This window comes from Takifugu flavidus, chromosome 1, assembly GCF_003711565.1.
Source record: "Takifugu flavidus isolate HTHZ2018 chromosome 1, ASM371156v2, whole genome shotgun sequence".
Classification (NCBI taxonomy): Eukaryota; Metazoa; Chordata; class Actinopteri; order Tetraodontiformes; family Tetraodontidae; genus Takifugu; species Takifugu flavidus.
In genome coordinates, this window is record NC_079520.1 from 1373439 (window position 1) to 1390236 (window position 16798).

The following is a 16798-nucleotide window of genomic DNA, read 5'->3' on the forward strand; positions in this document are numbered from 1 at the left end:
AATTTAAATAAAGTTGTAAATACAAAAACGGTAACGCTTGGTATGTCATAACATGTACACACGTCAGACTTGGGTTCATCGGTGACAGTGCTGCCTGTCTGGCTTTGTTCTTCATAACTTGGCCCGCATGTTTGATTAAAATGAACGTTCGAATATCAAAACTGTACAGGCTGAATACGGGTCACGTGTTCCCTCCAACACCTCCAGCGGCAGGCGTCAGAGAGTTCACATTTATGAGCAGCTGGGTTCAAAATCCACCAAACTGAGGAGCATAAAGTTTTGTAGCTGGTGGAAAGATAAGAAAAATCAGCTTATGTGAACAGAGGAACTAACATCAAACTAGAGTCTAATCTGCATCCTTCAGGATATCCAGATTTACTGGAGCACTGACTGTTTTATTTGGCTTTGAACTTGTCTATGTTGCTGAGAACCACACATTTGAGCCCATGTTCGTGTGCTCTTAACTTTAGATCGTTTGTGTGCAACAGTCAAACTGGAGCGCTTGTTTATCGGCAGCCAGATCTTTCGATCTTTATAACAGATGATGGAAACGGTTTTTGGGGTTACAGTCAGGAGGAGATCCATGCAGACAGTCCATGCAGAGCTCTACATGAGAAACAACACTGGGCAAAAAGAGAGGATAACAGACAAAAACTACAGGAAGGATGATGCATGTGGGGCCTTGGACTTCATACACACAAGTCTTACCATTGATTTTACCAGGGCTGCCATCTTTAGGGGATTTAACAAAGGTGGAGCAGCAGCGAGTGGGACGAGAGGCATAGAGGAAGACGTTAGTAGCAATTAAAGCAGGAGCAGGAGTGCGTGAACAGTCATGGGGGGCTACTTATCGCTGTTTAAAACCATTAACTAGAAAAGGGATGTTGGTGAAAATGTCAGTTTTATTCACGCTCGAGAGCCTCTTAGTCTCCATCGTCTCAATTTGTCACAAATGTCAAATTTGCACGGTTCCTCTTGGCAGAACGCTCTAACGACAACCGCCGCAGTCATTCATTCGCACGTTCACGCCCGTCAAAGCCGGCAAATACCCGAGAAAATGTTTGAATATTTCATTAGCATCGGCTTCAGTGGGTCCGGCCATCCTCATTTAACATTCAGACAGGTCTAGAAAATGGCACGCTCCCTTGTTAGTGCACTATGTAGGGAGCAGAGACGGACTTCAGCTTTGATTCCCATCATCAAAGAGAAAGACTGAGTGTAAATTGTTTCTTTAAACTTCATCCGTTATGGACAGAATGACGGTACAAAGGGGGGACTAAGGGATTACCTAAAGAGGCGTAGGAGCCTGGCGGAAGAGCAGCCGCCCTGCTGAACGGTGAGGAGGCAGGGACGGTGGAGAGTCGGGACTTGGCGTTGGACGCAGCGTTTACGTCGATGTCGCTCTGTGATCGCTGCAGAGAGCCTGGCGTGGAGGGAACCCTGGAGCTCACCAGTTTACCTTCAACAGCAGAACAACACGTCACTCGGACACCTGAGGCAGTCTTTTAATGAGGACACACGTTCTGCCCTCCGATGTTATCCTTCTATAGAGAAGGATAAACTAATAGAGAGCATTTATTGGGCCCACTTTGGAATTCTGATCAATCCACAGCCGCGCCGCTAACTAGCATGTTCACCCTGCTATGGCAGAAGTCAGTAGCAAACAGAGGATAAATGAATTCATGAGGTTTAGCTAGACAGTGCAGGCTTTAGTAAGCTGTGACAAATGTTATATTAGCTTAGTGTGACATTAGTGGGATCTCGAACCTTGCTGTAGCTGATGTCTGCTTCTAGCAAAATGTGTCTGGTGAAAAGTGGAGCCAGTATAATTAAACATTTACAACACTAGCCTCCTGAATGTTGTGAATTGAACCTTATTATTAGATGAAAGACAATTGAGCTACGACCGGGATTCCTGCTGAATAACAAAAACTTTATCTTTTGGTTGGCGTCCCACTCTAAACCCTCCTGTGTCATAGGTGTATGAAAGACTTTGACTTACTCCTGGTCATGCTCCCGCCAATAACACTCTTCGCAAACAACGGCCGGCTAGACATGGGAATTCAAAGACACCTTTTAAAATGTTGTGTACATTGAATCCAAACCAAACGAATGATTAAACTAGCACAGGAAAACATTTTTCGCTACTCATAATAACAACAATAAAATACCACAATTTTAATCAAATGAGTTAGTTGTTTAGTGTCAGTGGTAGAGAAAGCAAAACATAAAAATGAGATCCTCTCTTCTGTATCGCACAGATGAGCACAACAGCAGCGGCTGCTGTCCCGACAGATCCGGTTGGTGGTCGTTAGCCAACACGATCCACAGGGAAGCTACAAACTGGATTGATGATGTCAAACGATGCTCAATACATGTCTCTGAACGCTAAACGACCAGCTGCCCAGCTAATAAGAATGACCATGGGTTTAGAATACTACAGCAAATGCATTCCTAGCTTCAACGTGGGCTACAGCGACCAGAGGAACCATTTTGTCTTTGTCTTACTTGAGACTCTCCTGCGACGATGAAGACGAGCGGTCAGACTGGGGCAGAGACACGATGCTGTCAGAGCTCTTCAGGTGAGACTGGAGGGCCTTCTGATAGGTGGACTCCAACGCCTGAAAGAGATGCTCCGCCTCCCGGGTGTAGTGCCCGTGGAAGCCCCAGTAGCACCTAAAGGTGAGGGGCAACAATTAAGAGCCTCCGAATCAGTAAACTCCAAAATACTTCTGTTGGGGCTCAACATCCTAAAGAAAAACTTACTTTCTGGCAATGAACCTGGCCTCCGAGTCAGCGTCGTGTATGCCTTTTTTGATGGTTTCCGTCAAAACAGCCACATGTCTGGGATAGTAAGGGAACATGGTGGACGCGCGGTCAATAATCACAAGCCAAATCTGGGAAGTAAAGGCTGAACTAAAGCAACCCGTGCAGGTTCTCTTCCTTCTTGTTCTCCTCCCGTTTCACCCCTCCAGAGGTCCACAGGGAGAGTGCGCACCCACTGGGTTCTTCACGTGCTTTTAAAAGTCTCCACTGTGGTTGTCATGGTTACAGGGCTGTGAATTTGCCTCTGATGACGCTTCTTTCAGGACTCATCAATTTTATGGGCCTCATCAGAGACGCGTCCCTCGCCCAGTCACACACGTTAGCAAACTGAAATGCCACACGCGGCAGCCGTGCACTGCCAAGTGATCGAGAGTAACCACCATTACGAGGCATTTATCTTACCTTTCCAGCGTATTAGTGTGCCACTCCTGTAACATCAGGTCCAGGAACTCATAACAGCGTCTGAGAGAAGACAAAGACAGTGACGCTCACGTACCTATGAGTCAGAATGCAGCCTATAGACGCGACAACGTTCAGAAGGTGAATGTCTCCTTACCGTCTGACAGCGACTGACTTGGAGGTGCAGTTGCTGGTGATGATGGGGATGAGGCGGGGGTAGTGTGTGTGCTGCAGGGAAAACACAAACACAGGTTTAAACACAACTCGCCAGCACCTTCAGACCCCTCATCCGAAGGTCATCGGCTCCTCGCTCTGGTGTCTTACTCGGAGAATGAGGCGGATGACGGCAATCCCGGACGTGGCCATGACCTTGGCACTGTTGGGCACGAGGTTGAGCAGCGTGGGCATGACGCTCTCTGCTGCATGGTCGAACTTGTTGCCCAGCAACAATGACAAGTGTCTGTAGAAGGGAAGCGAGACCGGAATCAGTTTTTTGATTTCTTAGCAGGACCTTAGTCAACTCAGATGGAATGGAACAAACCAGACACATCAAGTTGGGATTATGTGGTTTTTTTTCTTGATAATCAGTTAAAAATTGCTGCTTTGGTAGTTTCTTGGTTTCAGCCATCACACAAGCGTTTTCCACTCTCCTGTTCCACTCTCTCCTCCATGATCATCAGGCATTTCTGATCTACAATCTGATCCACTGTTTAAAGTTCTGGTTAAAGACACCCACCTCAGCAGAGGGATGCAGCCCACACATTAATCAACCTTCTGCTCTTTCAGAGTCTTCAAGCTCTGTTCCACCTCATCAGGTTTAAATTTGGGTGAGTGATGTTTCAGGCACGTGTGTTTTCGAGTTTCGTGTGTGTTCATTAGTGTTTGAACAGAACATATTTCCTGGAGCTCCTCAGTCACAAGCCCTTCAGTTCTACCTGTGAGTTAAAGCCCCATCTGCACGGGCTCTTACCCCAGTGTGATACAGGCCTCCCGGACCACCTGCGACCGCAGGTCTTTAGCCGATAACTTTAAGGAAGCCTCAAGAAGACGCAGTTGCTGAGGAAAGCCCTCAAACTCGGCCGCCCCAGCCAGCATAAGAGAACGGACCTTCTTCAGCTGAGGAGCAAAAACACAAGACATTTCCGTGTTATCAGTGCTTCGGCTCGATGGATCAACTCGAGGCCTCGTTGCAACTCTTACTGCTGCCACTCGGAGCTCCCAGTCATGTTTGTCATCAGACAGAGCGTCTCTGATCTTGGTCAGCTGGTCCTCCATCTCTCTGTTGGAGTAGATCTGAACAGAGAAGCACACATTCCATCCACTATTAAAGACCCCAAGAGCCTCTCAAGTTAACTCCTGAAACGGTCCTCATGTCCTAACCCTTCTAGACTGGAAGGTGACAGAGGACTAAAATCTGATATGTGCCACAATGAAGACACTGAGTGGCCTCAGAATATTTATAGATGAGATTAGAAAAGATTTAAATTATTTCTAGAAACAGAGAAAGAGAATGTATGGTCAGGATTTCCAGTCCAAGTTTACAACGATAATAACAACAACAACAACACGTAGAAAGCCCGGGATCGAACACCAGCCGACATCTGCCTCACACATGTGGTGGAGACTTCTCTTACCTGGACGGAGGGCACGTCTTCAAAGGCTTTGATGAAATCCTCTTCATCAACGGCGCCAGCGCCAGCTTCTTTGCCTTTGAAAAGAAAAATGTGCTGAGAGTCAGTATGAGAATCATCTAATCCACTGCCGAAGCTCTTCTCTTCTCACCTGTGGTCTTGGCGGTGTTGGCCGAGCTGGGCCTCCTGACAGAGGTCACTACCGTCCTTCTGCCACCAGGGGGGGCTTTGGAGGAGGAGGAAGAGGAGGACAGGCCTCCATCCACGGAGTCTTTATCCTCAAAGCTCTTATCTGCAACCGAGGAAGAAAAGACAGGATACAGCAGGGAATTATTGGCTGAATTCAGGAATATAATCATGACTGTGTGAGTTTCCAGTAAGTACCAAAACATCACTGATTGTTCAGAGACACATCAATAACCTCAGAGGTCGGTGATTCACAGCGTACTTCCGAGTCATTCAGAGAATACATCATCATTCTCTTATCAGTAATCCAGCTATGTTAGTGTGTGAGAGGAGCTCTGGTCCTCCCAAGGTCAGACTCAGTGTTTCCTGTCAACCTCTGTGTCCGTCAATCTGAGAGGAATCTGGCTTAGCAGCTCAGTGTTACCACATTCTTCCCATGGAAGCCAGTCACCATCACTACATCACTGAGCAAATACGCCCCAAAATCCAGTTGGTAGACACTCAATGTCTGCATCCAGATATCAGGAGAAGACCTAATCCTCCAGACATTCAGCAGCACAACCTATAAGAATCAAATTCCATCAAATATGGACACGCGGGAAAACGTAACAGTTATCGGCTCACGAACAGCAATCAGCAAAAACCAGTCGTACCAGCTAAAAAGTTTGTGAAAGGGAGAAAGAGAGAAAGAACAATGTCGGCAAGACAAAAACAAATCTGTGGGAGCAAAAATCCCAACAAGGAAAAGAGCTTTTCTCACAGATGCAGACTTTCTTGCACATCAGCCTCCTCAGCATGTTGCTCCTCCCGCTGCTGCTGACACACTCTGTCCTTTCTCCTGAAGTCAGGGTGTGTGTGTGTGTGTGTGTGAGAGATGAGTGATGATGAGGGAGGGTGGGGTCTATTGTTGTAACATCACTTTTTCAGCTCACTCACACTCTCAATCTTAAGCACAACTAAATGATGCTTCATTTAAACTATTCAGTACAACAGCTAGCTACCAGCTACAGTTTAAATTACACATTCCAACCTCCCCAGATGATGTCAGGGTAACAATGAGCAACCTTGGCACACATTTGTCAGAGCAATTACAGCTGCGCTCCATGATTTGTTCAGAAGGTGTCAGGATCCAGGCCCAACGACGCTGAAGCTGCACCGACGTCAGCACTTTCCCCAGTAAAGACTCTGGGAAAGACTTTATGTAACAGGGAGGATTTGCTCTCCTCTCGCTGCAGAAAAAAGACCCCACGACATGAGAGAATTTACCCTCTTGCAAACGCAGAGCAGGAGGCTGACAGATTAAAAGTATCTCAGATTAAAACCTGCAACGTTTATATCATTGAGGCTTTCACCCTCAGTAAGAGCTGCACAAGAGACAGATTAGAGATGATCTGAGTTATTTCATAATAAAAACATTGACTTTGAAGTCACTTTATGCCCAATAATCAGATCTTTCTGCACCAATTTCATCCAAATTAAAGGGCGATTTCAAAGAGTTTCCAAAGAGTTTCTAAAATCACCCTGTCACTGCAAATATAACATAAACACGTGTATTTTTAACGTGATTTAAATTCAACAATATAAAGCAACATGGAAACACACCGTTAAAAATAGAAAAATAACAAACATAAGCTTCAAATCCAGAACCTCCTACACAGACAAGAGCAGCCAGAAGCACACACACAACCCACACAATAAGATACACACATGACAAAATCTCCCATCTGGTCTTTATAGAGAGACATGATGACACACAACTTCTTCAGCACGCACGCACACGTGCACACAAACGTGCGCACACTGGGAGTGAGAGCTGAATAATCCAGTGAATTCATCTTCACCTCTGCAGGCTAAAGAACTGCATCCTCCTTTCTACCTCGTGACCCTTTATGACCCAACAATAGTGATGATGTAGCATTCCATTTAAAATATCAAAAGACCTTCTATGGTCACGAGCAGCTTCATCACAGCAGCAGCAACAGCTACTAAATCCTCCCGTGATTCGCCTGCAAACGTTCAGAATTCGCACACCAGTCAGGATCCATCCCAGCGTTTAAACCTTCAGCCTGCACCGTTCTGTTATCAATCACATTTATCTGCTAAATTTAGCCGTCGGTAGCTCAAAATACCAGCTAAGCTTGTTTTAAATCAAACAGACCGTTTGTTTAGTCGCTCCAAGTAGTTTTGACCAAATATGCAGATTCAGCAGATTCTAGAGAGCCAGAGTTTTTAAACGTGATTAATCACCAGGTTTAACTGAGCTGGACGAAGGTGTGACTAACGTCTGGGTTCATCAGCAGAACTGAGAGAATGCTGGAGACGAGATGGCTCACACACGCACACACACACACACACACACACACACACACACACACCCTGCAGCAGGACCGTAGAAGACCAGTGTTAAAGTAGAAGTCAAGATTACATAACAATGTGTGCACGTATGAAAGGAGCTGCGTTCCGACTCCGTCTTACCTTCCCCGGCTGTCATGATGCTGTTCAGCCGTTGTCACAGCTAAAGCCAGAGAGACGTGCACTTTCCTCTCTCTGAAGCCTCTCTACTCTGTCTCCCACCCACAGTTTGTGTCTAGAGCTGCTGCAAAAATGGCGTCTGCGTTGCTCCCTGTTCCTCCCTCTACTGTGGCTCCTCTGGATAACTCCTTCTTTACTGGCTCCCTCTGTGACAGCACCACAGCGACGCCACCTCCTCTGCCTCCATCCTCCTCATCAGCACGTGATTCAACACTAACGCGACCTGTAGTCTAGGTCTAGAATTAGATCAAATGTGTCGATTTATCGTTGAAGGTCCTTAAATTCTGACATACGGTCACGTGGTTTAAGAGATTTGTGAGAGATTTTCTTTTTTTAAAAGCGTGATCTTAAACAATTTGCCCATGAACAATTTCAAAAGAAGTTCTACAGCTATTAAAGAAACAGTCTTGTATTGTACATGGAAAAGAAATGGCAGCCAGAATAAATGAGGACCTAAGTCTGCTTTTATTTTTTATATAGAGTTAATTATGAGTGAATATCTGGGAAAGAAAGGCAACTGGATAAATGCAAAATTAGAGACCATGTAGGTTAAACTCAGCAGTGTAATCAATATCAGTGACATCTTTAAAGTAAAAGGCCCAGTGTTTGGTACCATTTGGCGGAATCTAGTGGTGAGAAAACGAACTGCAACTTATTATTGGTCTCGAAATGCCTTTAGGAGTGCTCGACATCCAAGGGGGATGTCAGGGAACAAACTGCATCTGCAAATATTTCCTGTTTGCATGTTTGGTTTCTACAGATTAATTTAAAGTTTAGCAGCAAACGTGTCCTGATAAACACCTGAACAAAATCATCAAAGTATGCAAATCCATTTAAAGCTACTCCAAGCATGACCTGGTGGACGCTCGCCTCCTAATGAAACATTTAGCAGGATAAAAGAGAGCCAGTTCTTTGTTTCTGCATCATGAAAGTAACAAATTGGCTTTGATATCATGAGAGAGGAGAAGATTTAACATCTGCAGATCTGTCTTCATTTTCTTCCCAGTAGCCATATTGACATGGAAAAATCATCTCTTGCCGAGTTCAACTCAATTGAGTCCACCAGGGTCCAAATGAGCCAGGGTCCAATAGAGCCAGGGTCCAATGGAGCCAGGGTCCAATGGAGCAGCCAAAATGCTCAGAATATAAACACCCAGGAAGAAAACTCACCTGAGGACGAGAGCATGTTCCCAGATCTTTGGACTTCATCAAACTTGGTGAAGATTACATTCAACCTGTAAATGTAAGCAGAAAAACATTTACATGTAAACTGCTGATGGACAGAACACACACACGCACACACACACCTGATTCCTGTACATGTTCTCTGTGTGCAGAGCTTTGGAGGCAGGATTAGGATTAGGTAAAACTAAGACACAACATTTCTGCTGTGCAGTAGGAGGAGATAAGAGGATCATTTGGAGATGCTCTTAATTTGTATTAAACTGATAAGACGTGTTTCTCTCAATTAATCTGTAAATGTAATTAGTGTTCTAAGGGTGTGGTGCAGCGCCTTCGCCACTAGGGGGAGCCTGGTCCTGCTCGTTGACCCTGCCTGTAACGTTACACCTCCCACATACACTGTCTGCTCTGCTGTGTGAGACAGAATGCAAAAGCAGGGAACAAGTGGAAGCTGGCAAACATTAGTAAACAGATAGTGACAGGCTGGCTGAGTGTTGTTGGCGTACCGTGCCTGTGGAATGCCCTTTTTACTGAGATCCAGTCTCACTCTCTCCCCTATATGTCTGTAGATCTCCACCAAGGAGCTGACTGCTCGATCACGAACCTGAAAACACAAGAATTTGCTATCATTTGCATTAAATTCATGGGTTTGGGTGGACGCGATGTGCAGAAAGTGTGTCACAGTTCCTAAATGATGCACCAAAAACGAGGATAGACCTAAAATCTAGTTTATGAGCACACTGATCACAATGTGTTTTAAACATCTGCATGTCCAAGAATCTGTCCCCGAAGACAACAGTTAACTGTAGGTTTGTTATTAATTCACAAATTAGGCATACCTGACTCACTGGGTCCCCCAATAAGTAACATATGTGAGGAAGAATTTTACTGAGGGTCAGGCCTTGAGCTCCATACCTGGAAAATGAACACACGCCGAATCAAATAAGACATGTCAAATATCATCTATGGGGCAAAAGGACAGAGCAAAGTTCTGAATCATCAAATCAGGACTTAAAAATACAGTTTAAAGGCATCTAAAGTGTCCTCCGTGATAGGCAGCATTAGGGGGAGAGGTTTGACTCACGTGTTGAGGGTGGCGATGAGACAAAGGCACAGTCCTTCTCTGGTCCTGCTGTTCTTGTGTTTGAAGCTTCCCAACATTCTGTCCCACAGGTACTGCAGCAACACAGCAAACAACATGCACTTTGTGGTTCTGGTGTCGGAGCGATGACACAAACAGGAAGACCACAGCTCATACAACACAGGCGCTGCACTAGGAGAGCGACCCAAGGCCAGGAGGCAGCACGCAGTTCTTTTATTGCCCTGCTCACCTGTGGGCTGGCAGCTTGTTCCATGATCTTTAACAGCAGACTTTGGTCTTGGTCTCGAACTTGGTCTTTTGCATCTCCTAATCGATCAATAAGGCTGGGGAGCACTGAAGAAAAGATCGTTTTAAACACTTAATCACTGAAGATCATCAATAGGAAATGAAAATGTGGCTAAACGTCTACGATAAAGAGCATCAGTCTCAGAGCTGGAGGCTCAAAAGCTGAAGTGTGTCCCACTGAGATGCTCCGTCTCATTTAGAGAGCAGCCAGAACGATGTGAGCAACCTCACCTGTCCCAACGTGGCCCCTGAATCTGTCCTGAAGCCTGGTCACTAGTGCAGACACCAGGTCCAAGCCCAACAGCGTCACCTGGTGGATACAAAGGGAGACGTGACCAATACAAGTCCATGGGATCACAGTGGGATCACAGTGGATCACAGTGGATCACAGTGGATCACAGCAAGATGCAAAGGTTTCTGATTAAACCACAGATTTTATGTTTGTGCTGTTGTGGTGATCCCCCCCCCCCACACACACACACACACACACACTATCTTTATGTCTGTCCAGTCAGTAGAGGAACTTTGTATTATATTTTATATTGTCTGAGAGAAAAGGTAAAGTGGCAAAAACTGCACCGAAAGTAAAAAAGATGGTGCAGTTTGTTTCATGTCCGCTCTGCTGCCAGCATTTTCTGGCTTTTCCAGATTTCTGAGTGTGAGGTGGACGGGCCTGTTCCTGCTGATCCTTTGTTCTGAAACAGGAGGGAATTACAGTAATTAGACTGATCATGTGGTCTGAAAGAGGACTTAAAGTCAGCTTTGAGAGGGATCAGCAGTATTAAACTATAGTTTAAACCATGTCCATTAGTTTATTTCTAATCCAGATTCAGCTTCTCTTCTTCAGGAACTCCTTGTTTCAATCTTTCTCGAGTTGGGAGAAAAAATAATCATGACACAGTAAAAGGAGCAACAGCCCCCTCAGAGCAGCAGACAGGTTCCTTCTCCAGCCCCCCCCCCCAACTCTAGCCCCTGGAATCACAGACATCAGCCTTGCATTAATGTAACCATGAAAAAGACCAGTACCAACAAAATACAAACCCTGAGGGTTGAATATAAAACACTTCCACTTCCCTTCCGCCAGGGGGCGACCAAGGACCTGACCTCCGGAAATAAAAGGGATTTCTGGGTAATTCTTTGTAGTTCTACTGCAGCCCACCGCCAGGGGGCAACCTGGTAGTTTGCTATAAATGTAATAGTTTTACTCATCTGACTTGTCAGGATTTGTGATTCTGAACCTGGAGTCTTTTTGCAAGGCAGAAAACCACAGAGTCAGACTCCTGCCCCATCACAGTCTAATCACTGGAAAAACTTTGGAGACTGCAAACAAGATCAGACATTGAGATAAACAGGCAGGTCGCCTCTTGTTTCTGACTGCATATTTGGGTTCTCATCCATGCCTTCTTTCTTTAGATGAACTGTTGTTTTACAACACTTCTCTCTGACAGACATGGAACTTCTCTTCCTGACCCCCTTTTCGCTCCTCTGACAGGAGTCACAGAGTGTGTTGAGAAGCCCCGTCGGCGCTGCTTTACCTGCCGCCAGCAGCCGCAAACACAACATTCGTGGTAAACAAGCCTGTGAATGCTCCAATAATACCGATATTATTGTCAACCTGCCATTACATGGAAACAACCTCCACGAGCTGAGGCATCAAAGGTTCTCACATATACCTTTAAGTAGCGAAAAGCATAACTAAGCTTCAACACACACACACACACACACACACACACACACACAACACACACACACACACACACACACACACACACACACACACACACACACACACACACACACTTGTTGGTCTGTCTCCACCATGAGATCAAATAGGAGATCAAGGATTTCTCCCTCTCTGTTCACTAAATGGCAGCAGGGCCGACGTGTGCAGACAGAGACGTGTGGTGTGTTCCCTTAAATCAGAACAACATCTGGGTATGTGCGTGATTTCCAACGGCCAATTATCATAGAGAATCCAAAACAGAGAGAAAAGAGCCTGCAGATCCTTCTGGTTCTGAATGTTCCGCTGGTGTGAGGCTGGTTGGCCCCAGTGACCACACAGTGGCACCACAGGCTGGACTGGACGGTGCAGTAAACACCAAGAAGCACCATCGACGGGACAAGGAGTCATTTCCACTTCCTGTCCTCCTGGGATGGCATTTCACACAGAAATACCCCAGAAATACCCCTCTGTCCGTCTGTCTGTCCGTCTGTCCTTCTGTGCTGTGAACTAACCCAACAACAACATGAGAGAAGTCCAGCAGCAGGACCGCGAGGAGCAGCCGGCACAGACCTGATCTTTTCCTCCTCATCTCAACTCAAGAAAGGTCGCTAAAAGGCAAAAGAGCAGTTTAAAATCCAACAACCAAGCGACTTCTTTACAACTCTTGTCTAGAACATTAGTGAGGAGAACACACTGTAGCACGTTTCCTGCTGGAGCAGCGGTTCCTCACATCGGTCTCACAGTTGCCTCCCATCTTTTTCTTTTATTTTCTTTTATTTCTGTTTGCTCTTGAAGAATGAAACCTGCAGCTTGGTTCACATGGTCTCCTACTCTTATATTATCAGGGATTTTGTTTTTTAATGAAGAAACTGCAACATATCCTGGAGCCAGAGATGGGCGCATCAGACGGCAACCACGGGACTCTCGGTGACCTGGAGCGAGGTGTCCATGAGGACTAAAAACAGCAGCAGCAAGAAACGAGGCAGAGAGAAGACGACTCCCAGAAATCCCCCGACAGAAAGAAGATATTGTATCTGCTATTTTAGGTGGAACAAGCAGGTTTGGGCTGAGGAGTCAGCACTTCTGAGGTGAAATCTGTGATCTTAACCATTTCCTAATACCTTCAGATGTACAATCTTTTAGCTTGAATCCTTAAGAGAGGATTAGAGTGGCTGTGGTAGGGCTAGCTTAACGACCAGGGACAAAAGGTCACAGATGGACGTTCTGCTGACCTACGATTGCTACCATAGGACCGAAGAGTCAAATATTAACTCATAAAAGGTGACGCAGCTGTTTATTAACCTGTTGTGTTGACTGTTTTACTGGATAAAACTGTCCCTCTCGTGTTCTGCAGGGTTTAACCCGAGCGATCGATGAGAGGCTGCACAAAAGGATCAACAAGCTTCTGTCTGAATTATGAACGCTGGCTGCACGAGCGGACAACAACAGAGCTTGGGCAGGGGGTAAAGAGGGGTCATGTGACAGGACATGTCCCTCTGCACGTGTGTCCAAAGCAGAAGCAAACAGGAAGTGTGTAAAACTGGGTCTATCATCACTCGCTCTGATGTTTGTTAAAGTTCAGCAGAAAAGTGCCTCATGAGACAGATGCTCAGCTGACCTTCAGCTGCAGGCTCCCCTTCAGAAGTCCAACAAATCCCAAATTGTTCAACCTTCAGAGAGGGGACAGCTTGGAAACCTTGATGGATTGTGAAGGAGTGGTCCTCAGGTGTGATCTCTGGTGCCCTCAGCACTTTTTTAACATGAGGAATTATAAAACATGGAATTCTCGGACCGAGCAGGTGCAGAAAGTTCCTCAGCTGAGGAGCTTCGTTTGCCTGTCAGTCACTAATGTGGCAATCAAGGAGCATTTGTGGGACAAAGCTGGACTAAACTATGTGTAGTTGGGTTTCAAATGTGGGTTTGGGACTGTGTGTGTGTGCACGGTGGGGAAGATGCAGCAGCAGATGAGAGGAAGGAGCAGAACCAGGAGGGTTTATGGACTGTTCTCACCATCAGCAGCAGCAACAGCAGCTTTACCCCCCCTGGATTCATCAGCACCACCAGTGAACGTCTCCCTCCTGCTGAGCCCTTTCACAATGCCAACCTCTCAGTCATAATCTGCTTTTATTTAATCCAGGAGATTTTTTTTTTCTGCTTTGGCTGCGGTAAGCTGCATTTACACGCAACCACCAGAACCTTTGCTTTCCATTTGATCCTTCCAGGTTTCAGGATTTTTATTTTTTTTACATTTTTCTCCATGAACAAACGATGATCAATTAGTTTTGTGCAAACACTGAGAATATGATGTGAAATAAGCACAATAACAGCTTCCCTTCTTAATCAGGAGTAACGCAGACAGCAGCAGATCTCTGCCCAGAGTTCTCCCTGCTAACTCGGTTTGGTTTCATTTTTAACCTGAGACCATCTAAAACATCAGAGCTGGAACACCTGCGACTTCCGACAGGAGACGGAATCAGCATTGACCTGCTTCACACCGGACCTGCACGCAGACGGGGGGAGGAATCACTCCAGGAGAGGCGTGTTAGCTCGGTGTGACGTGTAAACAGCCGTCCATTAAAAGGTCCGCCATGTGTGTCCAAGCCCTGCACACAGGCCTTCTCCACCACATCCTCACATAATAAATGAAAGAGTAAAGCTATTGATTGTCCCATGAGCCAGAAGCAAACACAGTCTTGCTCAACAGCCTCTTTAAGTGGATCTTTGGGTGCAGGTGACCTGTGACCTAGCTTTGTTTTTTGTTTTTTAGCCTTGGCAAAACAAACTAGGTTCATCTTTACTTAATAGCTGACACATTTAAGCTTATGTTGAATTTTGCTGCCCCTCAAACACACAACCAGTCGCTCACTCATTCTCAACGGAGTCTGTAAAATCCATCCACAGTGGTTTTATTTCACCTATTAATAATCTGAGGCCAAATCCCCCAAACGTGACGTCGCTGTCTGAAGCAGGAAGAACCCACTCGGTCCCGTCTAACCCATCCAGACTTCCAACATTCCAAAAAGTGTACAACAATAGTGGCACACAAACAAATCTGAAAGTTATGTCGTCTGAGTTTGGCATTGGCCTGCAACACCAACCCGATGATGTCATACAGGAAGTCACTGGGGAGGTGGCAAAGAGCACATCCCTGACACTTTTGGACCTCGAGTAAAGTTTCAAAGTTTTAAAGTTTCACAATCTTGGACACATTTCACAAACACTTTAACTGCGATGATGAAAAGAAACAAACTAGACTCCTACGAATCAAACCAGAACTGTGCTTACGGCTAATCCAAGCTGTGAATTCAGTGGTGATTCTACAGGTCGGCAACAACCTTTCAGGTGGCACCAGGTTGTCCGAGCCATCGTTTCAAGGCTCTTCAAACATTCAGCTCCAGGCTCAGATCGGCCAGGAAGGAAGCAGACATGACATGGTGAAGACGTGACATGACGGATGTGATGAGTGCTGACAGAGCCGAGGCCGGCCGCAGCTAGGTACCGAGAGCCAAGCATTTATCTCATCTCTTTACTTAAAATGACGGGCGGCGTCGATGGCACAGCAAACCTTTGGTTTTTAGCAGAGGGGACACTGACTCCCATGGTGGTGTGGTGGCGGTATGGGTCATTTAGCCACTTCCTGGATGCGTGCAGGCTGATTCAGACTTGATTAGCAGCTAAAGAACACAGCTGGGCTGATGTGGCTGCTGTGCTGACACACCCCAACGCACAGAAGACGCCTCAACAACATCACAACCGTGTCCGCGTCACCTCCCAGGCGTCGTCCATGGCCCTGCTCATCTTCCAAAGATGGATGCAAGATGGCGTGTAAAAGCATTCGTGCTCGTGTTCTGAAGAACGGTGACAAGCGTGGCGGCAGCAGCACACCTGGTAATAACAAAACAAGACGTCCCGATGGGGCGTCAATAAAGTATCCTTACATCTCCCAAAACCAGATCATGTGGAAGGTGAGGAAATCAGGGTGCGCTTTAAAAGTAAGGACGCCTTTGGCTTTGGCACGTGCTAGCCCGCGCTACGCTAGCCTCAGCCGAGCTCTTTGGATGGTTACGTTGGCAGGAAGGAAGAATTCACTCACCAGCGGAGCATGTTTGTCATCTAAACACACAGAAGTATGCAGAGCAAAGGAAACTCGCTGAACCCGTCACTAAGATGGAGCTTGACGGACATCAGCCAGTGTAAAATCTCATCTTTACACAGTTGCCTCGTCTCACAACCCAGAGCTCCATTTATGGGGCCTGACTCCACTGCTCCTCTCAAACTAAATAGTTTCCACATTAGTTGCCAAGTGATCCGCTAAGCCCACGTTGAGGTTACGGCATCAGTCCTGCAGCACCGCTGAGAAGATGCCGTCGGTGTCCATCAGCGCCGTCACAGCTCGGTGACGGGCTGCTTGTGACAGGCAGGCGGAGCGCACGACCTCCTTTCACCAACTACAGCAGCCAGAACACACACCGAGGGCGGGTGTGTGAGCACAGGAGAGGAGGAATTTGGAAGGAAAATGGTAACAGAATCACACGGAATCAACCTTTGAACCCACATTTAGAGCCACGTTTTCAAGACAAAAAGGCATGTCTGGATCTGCAGCATCATCATCGTCTTCATCCCCACCACGGAGATACCAACACAAAGTAAATACAAAGGTATTCTCCCACCTGTTGGGACCGGTATCGCTGACCTTTTCTGGTCCACGTGGACTAAAAGCAAACATTCAAAGTGAACTCGAGTGAGCCTGGGCTGTGACAATAATATGGTTCCAGCGTTTCGTGTGACTGTCTGGAAGTTCAGACATTATTTATTATTGATAAAGTCCTCGATAATCCTGTCTCCAACAAATCCAAGCCTTTAGATTAATAACATACAACAAAAGGCTCAGCGTGTCAGCAGGTGTGTGTTAGCCTGGTAACCGCAGTTTAC

The 16798-nt window shown here is 46.2% G+C and overlaps 1 protein-coding gene and 1 long non-coding RNA gene across 2 annotated transcripts in view; both read right to left on the minus strand.

The window, feature by feature from the left end:
• clasp1a (cytoplasmic linker associated protein 1a) overlaps positions 1-16798 on the minus strand; it is a 36355-nt gene that overhangs the window by 18533 nt on the left and 1024 nt on the right. Inside the window, exons 3-20 of the mRNA XM_057027058.1 lie at positions 10375-10453; positions 10088-10191; positions 9841-9932; positions 9596-9671; positions 9263-9360; positions 8745-8809; positions 5008-5148; positions 4860-4933; positions 4426-4518; positions 4196-4341; positions 3550-3685; positions 3383-3453; positions 3229-3288; positions 2767-2844; positions 2509-2676; positions 2003-2049; positions 1289-1459; positions 709-732 (exon numbers count right to left, since the gene is read on the minus strand). Of these exons, the coding sequence (XP_056883038.1) occupies positions 709-732; positions 1289-1459; positions 2003-2049; positions 2509-2676; positions 2767-2844; positions 3229-3288; positions 3383-3453; positions 3550-3685; positions 4196-4341; positions 4426-4518; positions 4860-4933; positions 5008-5148; positions 8745-8809; positions 9263-9360; positions 9596-9671; positions 9841-9932; positions 10088-10191; positions 10375-10453 (1723 nt within the window). The remainder of the gene's footprint in view (positions 1-708; positions 733-1288; positions 1460-2002; positions 2050-2508; positions 2677-2766; positions 2845-3228; positions 3289-3382; positions 3454-3549; positions 3686-4195; positions 4342-4425; positions 4519-4859; positions 4934-5007; positions 5149-8744; positions 8810-9262; positions 9361-9595; positions 9672-9840; positions 9933-10087; positions 10192-10374; positions 10454-16798) is intronic.
• LOC130522557 (uncharacterized) lies at positions 10462-16791 on the minus strand. Its single transcript, XR_008949648.1, has 3 exons — positions 13537-16791; positions 11894-13502; positions 10462-11838 (listed from the first exon to the last, which is right to left on the minus strand). It is a non-coding gene; the product is annotated as an uncharacterized LOC130522557 (long non-coding RNA).